A 16,215-nucleotide genomic window follows, 5' to 3' on the forward strand; every position below is an offset into this window, starting at 1 on the left:
TAAAAAGGCAATTTTCATTAGCAATTTGACACTCTTCCCACATTCACACCAATTAAATCTGTGGCACTGTTATATAGTTGGATATCCATCTATAATAATATTGCTATAATAGCCGTAATCAATAGATAGATGCAGATTGAAAATATACAGGCATATTAGCTGCACATGCATGAATGCACAGACAATTATGTACTGTAAATATATATGTGAGTAATCTATATCCACACACATATATGCACACAGCTGTAACGCAAAATAGATTATGAGGCATTCCCATTAACAGAAAGCACATACTTGATTATACACAGATGGAGGCAGTACTTTTCATCTTATATATAACACATTTCTATCTCATATATTTCATACCACAAATATTTTGCAAACATCATGATTCAAGTCTTGACCTCAYTGAAACCAACAAAGAGATTTGGCTGGTGGCTTCAATAAAGCCAAGCTTCCTTCCGCCCAGTGGTATGAGGCAAGACCTGAAGAAGCTGCCCTAATGTGCCATTCTGTGGACAGATCCTGCACTTCTACCAAGCCCTTCTGATGGCAGCCTTGAGGACTGACGACTTATTCTTCAGACAAGACTGATCGATGTCATTGGCTCTTATGCTAATAAGGTATGAAAGATATCAGGGCTTTTCTATCAATCAGTGATGATCTGGATTACAGTATTTTTGTTCTGAGCGTATCTCGACCTGCTCACGGCAGTTGATGTGGGACCACCACACAAGGATGGAGCTGGTAGAGCTGTAGGGCACAGCAGTAGCACAAAGTCATGTGGGACAGCAGAGACTGAAATCTTAATGTGGCTTCTGAATGATGGGTGGCAAGAATACCTTCAAGTGGCCTTCAACTGAGGACCTGATGTACACGCGCTTTCCATCTGTTTCACTTCAGAGCACTGCATTTCTCAACAGCAGCAAGAAAAGCTGYACAGGAAGCATATTTTGATGGAATAAAACTGTACACTAAAGAAATCCATATATTTTCAGACAACAAATATGGCCTTTTCAGGCAGGTGCTTCACAACAGCTCTGATTCCCAATCTGCAGCTTTGGGGAAAGATTTAAGTGCCTAAGAACAGAGTGCCAATTAGATGCTCTGAGATATCATGCTTGGCCTCCAGATGCTCTTCCAGAAGGGCACAAGTCTCCTGCAGGTCCTATGTGATACCTGCCAGTCCAGGATGGATGGCTCAGACTTTAGGGCATCTATAATGGTATTAGACACCTATATTTAGGCACCTGGATGACTGCCTCCTTCCTTCCCCTTGAAACAGGTGGGCAACTTTCCAACCTGACTTCTTTGTGCTTCAGCTTCCTACCTACACAGGGGCTATAGGACTTCCCCTGTCAAGAGCAGAAGTAAACATTATTTTAAAATAAGTGAAAAGTGGTACACACTGTAACCAACTCCCGGGATTTCAGTCGGAGCCCCCAGATCCCAGTGAAATAAGCCGCATTTTAGGCAGCACTAACACAAGCCATGTTGACAATGAATAAACTGTTCAGTTTGGACACAGGAGGTGAAGTCACATCTTGGCAAGGTCCTGGTGGCACAGTGGCACTGGATGCACTTTACAGCAGAGGTGAAGCGACTGCAAATGCTTTATGGACTCGAAGGATTAAGTCCCAATGACAATTTCTTTTTTTAAGTAACTGGAGTATTGCGTGATACACATATGAGTTTTATGGCCTCTGCGGAGTTGTGAACTTGTTTTATTTGTGTAGATTAATATGTCATGGATTATTAATGAGTTACGTTTGTCCTCTAATAGGGAGTATTCATCTTCTGCAAGCTTCTTAAGCTCTTCAATTTTTGTGTGTATGAACACTCGGCTCAAGTTTGTGGATTTCCCAACCCTGTTTAAAACCCAGTGGAAGTGAATCAGGCAGCTTCTGCTAAAATCTTTTGATTTAATATAATCTATTTTGAAATCAGCAAGAGAAAATTTCTACTTGCCCCTTCCTACTTTGGCTGTGCAGCTTTAATTTTTGATAAGCACAAGCTATAGCAAAGATGCACAATAGACTTTCTTAGGGAAACGCTATGAAAAAGTACTAATAAAAATGCAGGGAAAAAAAAAATCAATCTTATTATTATTTCCTACCTTTGCTCCTTGAATCTTTTTCCTTTTCAAATAGCTTATTGATTTCACTAACTTCATAGCAAGTCCACAAAAGCAAAGCACACAGAGGGCAGAAACAAGATTACTTGCATTAATACAAGCAGATACTGTACAGACATCAGAGACATAGTACAGTTAAAAAGATGAGAGAGAGTGACACACAGGAAAATTGAATTATTGACTAGGCACATGTCTAACAGATTGGGGAGTCTTATTGTATATAGGAATTAAAAAATGGCATATATATATAAGGACACAAAGTAAATTTAGAAAGCATAGGTATAATCAAAGATTCAATTCTTTACTCCTTACTCAAGCAAAGATGACTTTAAACTTCAGAGGCCGCTTTGCAAGATGACCCTGGCAAGGGGTTCCCAGTTCCTGCTGGAGAAGCATCCTTGAAACATCCTGCTGTGCCTCTTTTATGAGCCATTGAAATGAAGGACAAAGGGATCAAATCCATTTACTTGGGGCAGTATTTTATTTGCTAGCATAACTGTAAGCAAGCACAGTGACCATTACTATCTTTATCTGGGCATCTCACAGCAACTTAAAACACTGAAAGAGTCTCAAAAAGGGGATTGTGAGTGTGAAAGCCATCTGTTTTTCCTGATTCTCTTAGCTGGACTAGAAAAGACGCTATCTTACTCTATAAACTTTCCTTCCTTACATTTTTACTCTTCAAGACGGAAACGAGAGAAGCCGGATTGAGCAGGGAACACTGCACTTTGCTTTTAAGTAAGGAGTTGTCATTTTTAAAGACCTAATACTACAAAATGCACCTGTGAATCAAATACCTGCTTGCTGCAACACAGAAAATACTAACTACTGTGCCCAGTTTAAAGATGGGCAAACTGCTGAGTGTTGCACAAGATCCAAGGGCAGAAACTAACTGTAGACATGTGGCTCCCTGGCCATCAGATTATCTGCTGTTCTTGGATACCAGCAYCTCCTCTTGCTCCATGCCTTGCCCATCATTTGCACAAGGCAAGAGCAATGAGGAAGAATTACCGAGTCTCTGGTAATTTATTTATTACCACACCTAACTCACTCCTGAAGCCTCCAGGCATCTCAAAACACATGCTGTAAAGTGCTTGGTGCCAGCTGGCACCTGAACCCACAGCCACTGCTTTGCCAGTCTGCAATGCACGTTTTGTCCCGGATCCAGACTCTAAAATACAGTGGTTTGGGCTGGATCAATCTAAGCTTCAAGCCTATACCAAGCTTCTCACTACTGGCAGGCTGCACTATCGGCAGGCTATGTGCAGGRCCTTGCACCAAATGATCCCAAAGAACCTGGGAGTCACGGACAGATTCCTTTGGTTTCTGCTGCTGACACAACCTGTGCCGTCTTCTAGCACTCTSGCACGGGAATTCAGGATCGCTAGGAGGTTAGAGGAAACTGTCTGGATTTCACTCCCCTGTGCACTGTTTCACAGGAAGAAGAGACTTCACCTTCAATCACACAGGGTGATTTTGTGCCCACTCTCGTTACCCATCTGCATTCTGGCAAAATCTTGYTTCTGCAAACTATGCAACAAGTTTTATGCATAGGTAAAAATGATCACAGTAAAAGATGAAAATAAATGAAAGACAGARGTTCTGCTCGCAGGGATGACAGACCAGGAGGGAAACCTCACAGAGAATCCGAAGGTTCAGGCTGTCAGAAGAGGTTTCGGGGGATCTGATAATGTAAGAACAATATTTACAGGGTGCACTAACACGCTGGTTTGTTATTTAGTACTGCATTTACAGACTAATGCTTTTCTATAACCTTTTTCTCTTAAGCTATTATTTTTATGCTTATTTAGTTTAATCAAAACTCTCATGTGCTGCTCTGYTCCTACGGGCCTCGGAGAGCGAAGGACAGCACGGCCAGGGACACTCACTGTTCAATATTCGACTCCTGCAATTCATAAAACTACACTGTTGTCCATTTTCACTAATTGAGGATTTCCAAAAGCAAACTGTAGTAATAAATTACATCATTACAACCTTTATTATTGTTCTGCGAGCTACCAAATCTTGCGGAAAGACAATCAGCTCTGGTGCTTCCAGAGGAAAAAAAAATGTGGAGGACAAATCAGATGACTAGGAGCTGATGAAAATTAATGCCAGGKTGACTTTTTCCTTCTGTCTTTTTGCTGAAATCCCCTCGCTTGCCAGCAGCGAGGCTTGCAACGTTCACACTGTGGTTTCGCTGCTTTAAATATTAGCCCTGACTTATCTGGGGTGGGGAATGGAAGTCTTGGCGGGTTGGCTGTCAGTGCCCACTTAAACTGTTAGGTCCTATGGTCCCATACGGACTGCAAGAAATGCCAGGGCCACCACCACACCCTAAGGGTTTTGATCTGGGAATTCATTGGCATCCAGCATATGTGCGTTGGTCTGCACAGCCTAGGGTCTGCCAGAGCTGTTGGGTTTTTCTTATTATAACCCCGAGATTTGCACAAGTCCTGCTGATATTTTCCCATGCTCATTCACTAACATCCATTATAGAAGACGGAGAAGAATACATATTAAATCTCACATTGGTATCTCTAAAGTATGCCATAAAAATTGGCAAAGAATACCRGAAGTGCTCTATATGGCTAAGATCCTTTACTGAATCCTTAAAAAAAGGGGGAATCTTGCTGACCGCATCTCTCTCTGGCACTTGAAAAATCCTAACATATTCCATTCAATAGCACGGTCAGAAATGAGGGGTGCTGGTAGAGGAAATTATATATACAGTTGTGCTGCACAGAAAATGACATACAAGTCGATCCAACGGAAAAATTAATTTCAGCCAGCTGAGATAGATAGTCTTATTGATCCGGTCTCATTTCCTGCAAAAGRTAGGACTAAATGTGATTGTAGTAATGAGAAGGAAAACAGAATATAGTGGCAAAAGCGCAGGGGTTGTAAAAACGATGACTGGGACTTAAAATGGCCCTGTCAAATTGAGCAATTTTGAATTCTTTTTGTAGTCTGCATCTTCTGACCAATTTGGGATCAATGGACAACAGCACATGCTTTTCTTTGCTTTTGTTTCCTGATGGGCGGACAACAAAAGAGCCTACTTTTAACAGATAAGATTAACCAGTATGAGTTGCTATTGAACAGCGTCTTGAACTGAAACACTGCTCAATACACTATACAATACGGTCAATTTATAAGCGGGTATGTGGGCACTTAAGCTCATCTGGTATAAACACAGAGCAATGACACAAACCTTAGTGAAACTACCTGGAGTAAATCTAAAGGAAGACATGCTGCTCTCATTTAAACGATTGTAACTGGACATAATGGAAATTGCAGGGACACAAGTGATCTGCATTACTGACACTCCACCAGTCAAGATCAGGAGAGTCAGACCAGCCTTCCACCCAGAATACAGAGTACTGTAGTTAATCTGGTCTCCACTTTTACAAAACAATTCTGAATGTATGCAGTTCTGAACGCAAAGAAAGGTGTGTGCAAACCAAGAACTTCTTAATGAAACTTAAACCAGAGCAAAAAGTACACATGGTGTACGTAAAAGAACTGAGCAGCAATAAGTTGGAGCGAATCTCAGCTGCGCGTTAGGTCTGGGTTTTCAGCTTACTCTACCTGGCTACTGAGAATAAAAATTACTTTTCTGTTCTGTGAACTATTAACCAACAGTTCACAGGATGCTATTAAGCAGGGCAGAGATGCAGTCTGCATCAGCAGCAAGGCAGAGTGTGCACAGAGAGCACCTGCTACACCTTTTATTAGAGCCACTGGTGCAGATGCTTCTGGGCACATTAGTCTGAACAGMAGCAGCAGCTCTCATGGCTGAGGATGCCTCCAACTTCAATTTGCTTTTATGCGGTTATCAACATCTCACAGAGCCTAAYGAGTGAGTCCTCAAAGAGCCATCATAAATTTGGTGTCTGTGCCATTTTGAAGAGGAAATATGCGTGGGGTAAGTTACCTGGATTTCATGCAAGTCACAGTTAGAGGTGGACTAACACAGGGAGTTTGTCTTGTTGGACTGCTTCTCCAGGTCCTGGACTTCTCTAGGTCCACATAGGGGGATCCAGATGGTCTTACATACATATTAAACCACTGATAGACCAAGCCACTTTCTGGGAAAGAGTTTTAATATGGATGTTGACTTACTGCCATCAATGAACATAAGCCTCTTACCTGCTTCCTGGTACCTTCTACCAAAGCAAAATTTAATGATATTAAAAACAAGTATTAATAATACAAATCATAAAAGAAGTCTCTTTCTGAATTTCCCAGCACGTGCTCTAAGACACAAACAAACAGACTTCTTAATTAAATGAGATTCTTGTGTGTGTGCGTGCTACAAAGTGAACAAGTTTGGTTTTGTTTTTTATCTAGTCAAGTGGCAAAATCCCTAGTTGCCCACATTTGCTCATGACAGGACCAAATTTTAAGGAAAATGTGGCAAGTAAGCTATGCAAACCTGTCCACCTTAACTGGCAAGTCCTGAGGTTACTTGTGATTAATTGAAGAGGTTTTCAAAAGCAGCTTAGCAGATAATTAATTAAGCTTCTACAAAAGCACTCTTCTAATTGATCCTGGAACGGGTAACATGAAATAAGAAGCTCTTGAACAGGACACAGTTCAGGCAGTAGAGTTTCTCTGCTAGATGGTTAAATCTTTGCAGCATATCTTTCCTGTACGTAAACTGCGGGATGTATTTTGTGTCCTACCTTAAGAAATCTCTTTGTTTTCTTATTTAGCTCTCTTCATGAATTTTACAAGCCTCAATTTTCTCTAGCTGTAGTATTTCACAGCTGTTGGGGTCTAAGTAAATAAGCGAGGCGGGGATCTRAAGGAGGGATTGTGTGCCTGAAATAGCATCTCTCTCTCTCTCTCTGTATCCTTTGCTCTACCAAATCACATTACCCCTTTACAAGTCCTGCCTCAGTTAATTATTGCTACTCAGTGATGGAAATATAATATATAAATCTAATATTCTGCTGTCAGTGACACACACAGAACCTCATGTAGGCAGCATGAAAGACATACAGAATGGATAGTTGGATCAAGTGCCATATTCAGGATGCTGGTAGTGAGAAGGCTACTGCAAATGCCYGGTGGAGATCTGTTCTTTGAAGCATCACCTCCCACAGTACTTACTTAACTAACATTCTTGGTATGTGAGAATCAAAAAGCACCAGAGCCAGCTGGAATTACATCTTTCTAACTTTATATCTCATTTTTCTCTGTAAATATCTTTAGAGGTAAAATGTCCTTCAAAATTAATTAGCCTGATTAAATTCCAATTGCATTAAGAAACATTCACCTACCTTGGATTTATATCTAATTTTTGCTACTTTTTTAAAAGGCATATGGGTCAAAAAGTTACTACACTTATTCCCGGCCAAGTAGTTTTGAGGTTTCTCTTGCTCACTGTAAATTGTTGCAGTGCTCATTGCAGCAGCATCATAACATTGCTGTTTCTGCCCTGTCCACAGTATTTAGCTTTGCAGGCAGACGCACAGGATCTGGAGCCTCCTAAATGCTTTCTATGGAGTGTATGATAAATTTCCAGTGACTTTTCCACAGCTGTATCTTACCATTTGCTCCACTGATCGAAGGCCGATACAACTCTTTAAATTCTGGSTTCAGTTCTCACTGACAATGTCAATTCTTTAATCTTTTCCATTCTAAATATTGCACTGAATGACTGCACTAATCCTTTGGAGGCCCACTTTTGCATTTTACCACTTCTTTTCCTAGGGTACTCAGGCAGAGGGCAATAAAGGGCACACGATCTTTCCTGCTTTTTAAGTTTTAGCACTGGGAATTGCTCATACAAGAGATGCTTTTCTTCACAATTGGGAAGAAACTGTGATGTTATACTCAAATGAAGGAAAGACTTGCTGCTTTCAACCCCAAAGGACTGACTAGAATCCCCATCAAACTAACAGCAGAAATTTGGTCACATTTTGGGAAATCCAAATGCAACACCACTGGCAGCTCCTTCTTTCCCTTTTCTGGCTACCTTTAAAAACTCTGAAGGACGGCTTATATTTTGGATGTAAGCCTTTTGTTATATAGGAACACTTCATGCTTAAACCACACTCATCTACTTCACTGGCAAGGGGCTTTAAGAGACACACTTGCTGAAAAACCCTGAGATCCAAGATGTAATTTCTGCACAGAATAACAGGCTGTGCTTTACAGAGGGTAGCTGAGATGAAGTGGGCAGTCTGACTGCTCTATAGACTCAGTATCTCCCTTTTTCTTTCCAGTGGGCCTYTTGTTTCTGAACAGGAAAATTGCCAGCTCAGGAAGAGATTAATGCCTAAAAGAAGAAGGCACCCCGGCTGGATCTGTGGTGTTAGGTAACAGAAACCTGTGAAAATTCCCTTTATCTATTAATATCTTGCTAGTAAAGCCAATTTTGCTCTGGTATCCCATCCAACTGGATTCTATTAACACAGTGTATTTTGGCTCCAGCCAAGTGTTATCACAAGAAAGCTTTGCAAAGAGCAAGGTTTAATGATTCTTTGAACCCTTTGAAAATCATACTGCCTAATAGCACATCTGTTGGAAATAAATCTCACCCTGTATGATTTGTTCCCCTCTGATTTCATTAAGCTAGACCTTAGACGTGACATTATAAGAGGACAAATTTTCAKCTAGAATAGATGACACAAGTTTGTGCAGTAAGCTTGAATCCTGTGTGCAGGTGCAGAGGAATTAGACACTGTTACAAGATACTGAAAAAACTCTGCTCCCCTCAGGTATGGAATAAAGAAGCTGATGAATGATGTCTAAAATGAACAGGGAGGGGATGTTAAGTCTGCCAGTGGACAGACATGTATCATTTGGTACTGGAAGCTACTCACATATAACTCAAAATAAAATCTGGCCATAAGACACCTCATTAAGTGTCTGTATATCTTTATAGGACAGAAGCTCAAATACGTGTTTCCCTGTTCAGCTCCACAAGTAATGAGGACAATATTTTCCAATCAGACCTGGAATGCAGCATGGGCATTCTGCTGACTTAAACATACTTTGGACCAGGAAATTGCTGGGAATGACCTCATTTGATATAAGCAGCAGATTCACTCATCAAAGTGGAAGAACACACTGAAGACTAGGATTTTCAGGAAATAATACTAATCTAGTTATCTATTGCAAACCACAGTTCAAAGAAAAGAATGTCAGTAGATTTTAACTCAAGGCATCCTTCCCCATGGCAGTAGACATGCATACAAGTAAGATAACCTAAAATACTTCCRTGATACTTCTACTTCTTACCCAAGATGCTCTCATGTATCATAGAAGTCTATTTAGAGTTCTTCAGTTTGAATCAACACCTGCATTTCTTAAATATACTACTGAGGCTGCTTTCACTGTGAATATATGTATGGCTGTAGATCACTTTTAATGAAAGAGCAGAAAGATCATTAGAAATTACATGACAGCCAACGAGAACTTCTCCTAAGCACAATCTTCCTAAACAGAATCTTTTCCTGAACAAAACAATGTTTCCTGTAGAAACCTATGGCTTCTTTTCCTTCTTTGAAAGACTTTTTTTGTTTCTTCTTGAAACTACAGGTTCTTATGCCATTAGCCAGCAAATTACTATCCGCCCCAGCCTGCTATGAACTAAGCACTTGAGCAGAAGGGGCTCAAGGCTCCCTAGAGCTGCTCTGCATCTTGCAAGTTCAAGCCCTTTACCATTAATGTAATGGAAAAATTAGAAATGGGAAGGTAAGTCTACTCGGCTGTGTGYTCCCAGCTGGTAGCCTGGGGGGAACTGTGTGTGACAAATTCAAGATTCAAAGTCTGAAAGAGAGAGATTTTTAAAGTGGCAGCACTCTTTYCTTCTACAGTCAGTTAATAAGAATTGCAATTGTGTGACATGTACAGACCATTAAATGCGAGCATGATTGTAGGAAGCAGACCTAGTGAGCTCTCAAAGTACGACAGGGCAGAGCAAAGCTGCTGCTGGGCGTTTTCTCAGGCCACCCAAAGATAGGATGGAGCAACACGATGACACAGTTTCTTACCATTGCCAGTGGAACGATTCCAACAAGATCCTTCTGGCAGATGAAGATTTCAGACAAGGTTATGTCCGTCGTCCCCTTCCGAGGGTATTCCACCTGCCAGGTGATGGGCTGCGTTCCAGAAAGGCTGCTGAAACTGGCTATTTCAAAGTTCATCTGCACGACCTCATTGAATAAACTGTTACTTCTGCAAAGAGGAAAAGAGGGCAAGGGAAGAGCTATTACTTTCACTGATGAAGGCAAATGAAGTGAATCATATTAGCTACTAAAAATGCAGCTATTTACATGCAGATAGAAAACAAGGCAATTTCCAGTCTACAACTTTTTTTTTCGGAGCACACAGTCTGGAATTATTCAAAATGGGTCAGCTGTTTTAACTATGAACACCATGTGAAGGGCTAAAATTTGGGATAAAATGTCTGATGAAAGCAAAGTATATTTGCTTAATTACTCTATTATTTTTCACGATTTTGCAAGTGGGCTTTAATCTTGCAACATGATGAACACGACCCTGACAGGCCAAAGTTATGTCTGGTGCAGCTCATAAAGACAGAAGAAACYGGAATTAGTGCAGCAAAACAGACAGTAATATTCGTTGTACACATACAGCCTCAGAGCTGTAGGAATCCATAGCAATGAAACTCAGTGTARCTGAAGTTCGTATATGCAGCACAGAAGCCTTATAAAAATCTGCATGCTGAAGTGGCAAAATGACAAGATTAGTCAAGATTTAGAAGTACCCTCTGGAAATTAAGAGTCCATGCAACTAAAACCAAATAGAAAGAACAAAGGCAAAAAATACTGTGAAGTCAAGAGCGCTAAGAAAATTTGAGTAATAGATAGGAAAAGACAGGCAAAAATTCTCCTCCTTCACCTTAAATTTCTTTCACTTTATCAGAAACAAAAGATGTGTGAAAAGAATTTACTGGACTATCTGCTGGTTTTCTTAAGAATAAAACATATATGACAAATTATTTGAATCAGAAAGTATGCATTAACTCCTCTGGTGTTTTCCAAATGTCCTTCCTCAGCATAGAAAGTCTTGTTACTTCACAGTGCATCACTTCAAACCACCATACTCTGTAATAGTTTTAAAACGAAGAGAAGGACATGCACCTGCTTAGCATCAGCAACCCAGTTCTAGCCTCATCCGGCTTTGGATGCATTCAGCAAACAGCCTCAATTATCCTTTTTGTTAAATATACAATACACAAAGGTCCATTTCTGAGAAAATCCATTAAGAATTGATTATGTACCAAGCGCTTTTATTCTCAATTGCTATACTTTCTTTTTGCCTCCTGAACAGAAACCACTATTTTTATTACTTAAGACAAATTTTGTGCTTTACTTTGCAAGATTACTTTAAAAGTAAATGCATTCCTCTGATAATTATTATTTTGATCATAGCTTTCCATTTGGATGGCTTACTCTGAAGAGTCTTAATACTTCCAAATGCTTTAGATTTATTTCCTCGCTGTTTCCCTACAGTGTCAAAAAAGAGACTTGCTAACACTTTTGTGATGGTGGTTCAGCTTCTTCCATGCATTTAAAGAGTGATTTTGTGTAGTAATGTGATAGATAAACAAGACTTAGCAATTCAAAACTCAGGATCAGCCTATTCCCATTTGAAGAGTTCCTACTAAATAAATCTTTTACCTGTAAATACCAAGCAACTGTAGATCACATCCTTCTGGGACATCCCCAAATGACTACCTACTGGATTCAACTTTGTAATTTATTTGAAAGCATGATTATATGCAAAGATACYTGAATCACCTGAGCTACAGTGTTCATTTAGCTGTTAAAGACACCATTATGTCTTAGATTAATGACACCTGAAAGGCCATTATTTTCTCTGTTTCTAGGTCTGAGGCTTAGTAACTGACAGAGGAGAAGTTTTTGCATGTGATTGACTATYTCAGTGCTTTCACTTATGCTAAACAGAGAATAAATTTTTGCACGCATAAAAGCTGCTGTAAGAGATAATATACATCACGAAAGCTTCCCTTGGTTGGGAAATCAGAGCACTTCTCCAAACGGCCTCTGGGGAGGTGTGAAATGTGCAGCTTCTCAATACCCAAAGCGTAGCAACACCAGGGGTACGACCAGAGAGCTGCAGGTGGCAAGTGSGAGATGGAAATAACTCCTTTCCAGGCAGCTCCTGCTCCCCAAGGCTGCCCTATGTAATGGCTGCCCTGGGTGGCTATTGCCTCCGTGGCTCTCTGTGCACTAGAACCACAAGAAATAGTCTAAATCTCAAGAAACATTTAATTCCACCATAAACCAGCGAGATGAAAATTGTCTTCCTTCCTCCCCAGTGCCGCATTATAGGAATCACTCTTGCACCTGTGACAGTGACATCTGCCACCTTGAGATCCTCTAGGACCCAAGCAAGGGACTTGCTGTCCATGCTCTATTTATGCACCATCTGCTGTGGTGGGGTGTGAAGGCCACGCACTCCCTAATGTCCCTTCTGTTCCGCCAGAAACTCAGCCACCTCGGCTCTGCACACAAGGAAGGGCACAGAGGCTCTGACATGCGCTAGCTCACTGGTAGCACCTGGGCAAGGAGCTCACTTATATGTTCCCCCTCTCTGGAGTCTGATATCACTGGAAATGGCAACTAAAATACTTGATTTGGGTCCTAAGTGATCTTCTGTGTGTCAATCTTAAATTTCAGCTTCGTCCCAGCTGAGGAATACTCTTCATCATAACTGCTGAGCTCTTCTGGGGAAGGAACCACTGCTGCTGCCCCTTATGACACTGTTTCAAACCACCTACTTTATTTGGATTTCCAGCCCTTATTGAACCCTTACACTATTTCAGCCAAATAGCTCCCTTGTCTATAAAACAGATGGGCTCCTTCTTCCCAAGGTATCAGGCTCTGGTGGTGGAGGGCTATAAAAAACAGTTCCAAAAAAAAAAAAAAAAAGCTAAAATTTCTTAAAATTTTGCTAAAATGCTTCTTCTGCAAAACACAATACCTACAGCACCCCAAATCAGCATGGAACGAGACAAAGTTTTTATTGCCACTTTAAGAATGACCTGCATAATTATTTCAACACCTCTCTCGGTGAGTAAATGCCCCCCCTYGCTCTGGGAGCACTAAAAGCTCCACGCAGTGCCCCACTCCCACCCGTCCCCTCCTTCTCTCTTCATAGGGAAGAAACAGAGATGATCAACAGCTGGCAAAGCAGCCACTTGAAAAAAAATACGCCTTCCGAGATGTGTAATGGCTGAGAAAAAAACTTCTCATGAAGCACATTTAATGTTCAGAGCTTGTTCACTGACTGAAACAGCGATTCCTTAATATCTAACATTTAGAACTGCTCAACAGCCGGAACAGCAAGTAATTATAAAACTTTTCTAAAGTACACAGCGCACAGTGCTTACAAATGAGGCTGCGGGAAGGCAGGGCTTCTGAGGGACGGCTCTGTGGTGAATGCACGAGCCTAATTTGATTGAATTGAGAGCTCCCCTGAGCCGCTTCACTCTGCAGCTTTATCCTGATTTATAAATATGTTAATTGTCCGGTGCTGGATTGGACTGCGCGCTCGCACAGGGGAGGAAGCCCCTTTGATATGCACAGAGCCTTTTACACAGTTATTTTAAAACACGGTATCATAGGGGTGTAAGATCCATAAATGAACAGAAATCTTTGCGGAATGCCTGTCTACAAGTGTGGACTGGGAGGCTCCAATGAGAGATTTCCAAGCGCTGCGTTATTACTCTGAGTAATACAGGAGTTTCGACTCTTAAATGACTGAATCTTAGAACTGCTACAAGCTAAATCAATAATTTTGATTTATTACAGTGGCTCTCAGAAGATAAATTTTAAAAAAAACTAGATTAAAAACATTTAAAGCCAGCCTTTAGTCCAACAGATTTTTACTGAAAGTCCCTACAGAACSAGAAATACTTTGACCTGCTAGAAATTTAGCAACCCTTTTCTCCCTTCAATGCTATCAAGTTTGACAATGACATCTTAATGCAACATCAGCACCTGCTAAACGACATAAAAACTGCACACCAACTCCCCTTTCCCTCTCCTACCAGGCCATGATGTGGTACAAGATTCTCCTCTTCTATTTCTGCTGTTTCCAAATTACCTACAAAAGGTTGGTAATTAGCAGCCTAGATGTCTTTCCATCAGTCACCTGTGAGCTAAATTCTCTAATACCCATTACTGTTCCCTTGAGCCATTCATTTCCCCTCCCTTGAAAGGCTTGATCAGCAAATGCAGTACAAAGGCTAAATATCAGTGTCTTCCTGCAGGTAATTAATAAAGGCTCTCAGAAAGGTAATCCCCATGCAAAACTGTGGAAAGCACGTGGTAATTAAGGAAGAATGCCGACTACTAGAGACAAAATGCAGTTTAAATTTCTTGTTTTGGAATATTAGGCTAGCTTTCATCTTTAAACCATAAAATCCAGCAGAGGACAAAGAAAAGGATGAGCTATTTTGTCAATTAATATATAGGGAGGACATTTTCATGGATAATAACCATACTAAAAATATGAYGAAGGTCTTTAAAGGAAAATATCCAAAGTTTAACCCAGCAAATTCTTGAGCAACATAATATATGTGAATATCCTTAAACAGACAATATTATCCTGTACTTGATATCCTCATACAGTTCAGAACAAAGAGCTGGATTAGTTAATAAGGTTTCTTAGCTTTCTTGTCATAAAATGTGATATAAAACACAGCCTTTTGATTAAAGTATTGGAGGGAGACAGGAAATCTCATTTCACTTCCTAGCTCTTCCACAGCATCCCTGCATGACCTCAGGCGACGCACTGATCCTTACTGCTAGAATAAAATCAATAGGAATTAGGCATCATGGAACAKTAATAACAAATAAAATAAAATCCTGGCATATATCTGCCCCTTTGGRCACCTGAATACACTACCTTTAAAACCGAGGTCCTGAGTGCTATGATCTCAGCTGTGTTCAATTCTGTTCCATGCTGGAAAGCGGGAGCAGACCAGTCGTATGGCCTGATCCCTGAAATATGCTGAGAGCTCCCACATGCCAGGGAATTTCTTAGAAGGCTAAACATGCACCTTCAGGGTGGCAAAGGACAGTTAGAGCCTGGGATGGGGTCTATGTCTCTGTTTCCCATTTGAATAACRAGAACAATTGTTTTTTTCACCTCATCCCAAACAATATTTAAATGTAYGTGCTAGCTACTTGAATTTCCCTTTGCAAGCCTTGCTCACTGATGCTAAGCTCAGTTAGTGATGCTGATTGCTGTCCTACAGCAAATAGCAAACGTCAGGTTCTTTATTAGAGCAGGGTACAGGGGGAAAGGTGCTCGTCTGGACAGACATAAAGCTGGAGGAGAAATTCCCTAACGGAGGTAGATCTGCCTGGGATCATCGGAACCTCCCACTCCATTCACTCTTAAAGTCACTAATCAGTAATCAATGCTGTGCTCAGGATATGARGCTCATTAGTCTTCTCTGATACTACATCACACCCAGCCAGGCAGACGAGATTGATTTTAGTTTTTTCCAAAGGAAAAATGTGTGTGACGCTCAGCCTCACACTGGTACCRTTATGAAAAGGCTACATGCCCACCCCAGTGGTGAGCTACCATCTTCTCCCACTTTTATTTTGTTTTCCGTGCAGTTTGCGCAAGATATTAGTCTGCTAATGTCTTTGTATAAGTTCAGATAATAAATTACATTGGCTGATTTCTCCAAAAAATAAGCTTTCTCAGTGATTCATCATCTCTTCCTTCCTCTGTGAAGGGCATTTACTACTTAGCATTCATTCAGTGCTGGAATTTCTCCAGAGCCACTGTAAGTAAGCAGTATTTTCCTCTTTTGGAGATAACAAATGCTTAAGTACTGAAAATCTTCCAAGTGACATCACTGAAAAGGAGACCCTGAGCAGAGATTGCCACAGACATTCACTCCAAACCCAGCACTTTCAGAAAAAACCCCAAAACCACAACAACTTCAATTTGAAAATGTCAGAAAAGGGAAGCTGGAACTGTTCCAATCAGGACTGGATTATAGAGCTGCTTCAACCTGCTCAAAGCAGCAACATAAGAGTAGATTAAACATG

The 16,215-nt window shown here is 40.8% G+C and overlaps 1 protein-coding gene across 2 annotated transcripts in view; it reads right to left on the reverse strand.

The window, feature by feature from the left end:
• Positions 1 to 16,215, reverse strand: part of TMEM132C (transmembrane protein 132C) — a 123,178-nt gene that overhangs the window by 35,983 nt on the left and 70,980 nt on the right. The window contains exons 1-2 of one of the 2 annotated variants that reach the window (XM_026037719.1): positions 11,797 to 11,825; positions 10,144 to 10,327 (exon numbers count right to left, since the gene is read on the reverse strand). In XM_026037719.1, the coding sequence (XP_025893504.1) occupies positions 10,144 to 10,296 (153 nt within the window). In that variant the 5' untranslated portion in view covers positions 10,297 to 10,327; positions 11,797 to 11,825. Of the gene's footprint in view, positions 1 to 10,143; positions 10,328 to 11,796; positions 11,826 to 16,215 lie in introns of those variants that run through there. The other variant, XM_026037718.1, reaches the window with a different exon arrangement.

Source organism: Nothoprocta perdicaria, unplaced genomic scaffold (genome assembly GCF_003342845.1).
Source record: "Nothoprocta perdicaria isolate Ctin4 unplaced genomic scaffold, notPer1 scaffold_2, whole genome shotgun sequence".
Taxonomy (NCBI): domain Eukaryota; kingdom Metazoa; phylum Chordata; class Aves; order Tinamiformes; family Tinamidae; genus Nothoprocta; species Nothoprocta perdicaria.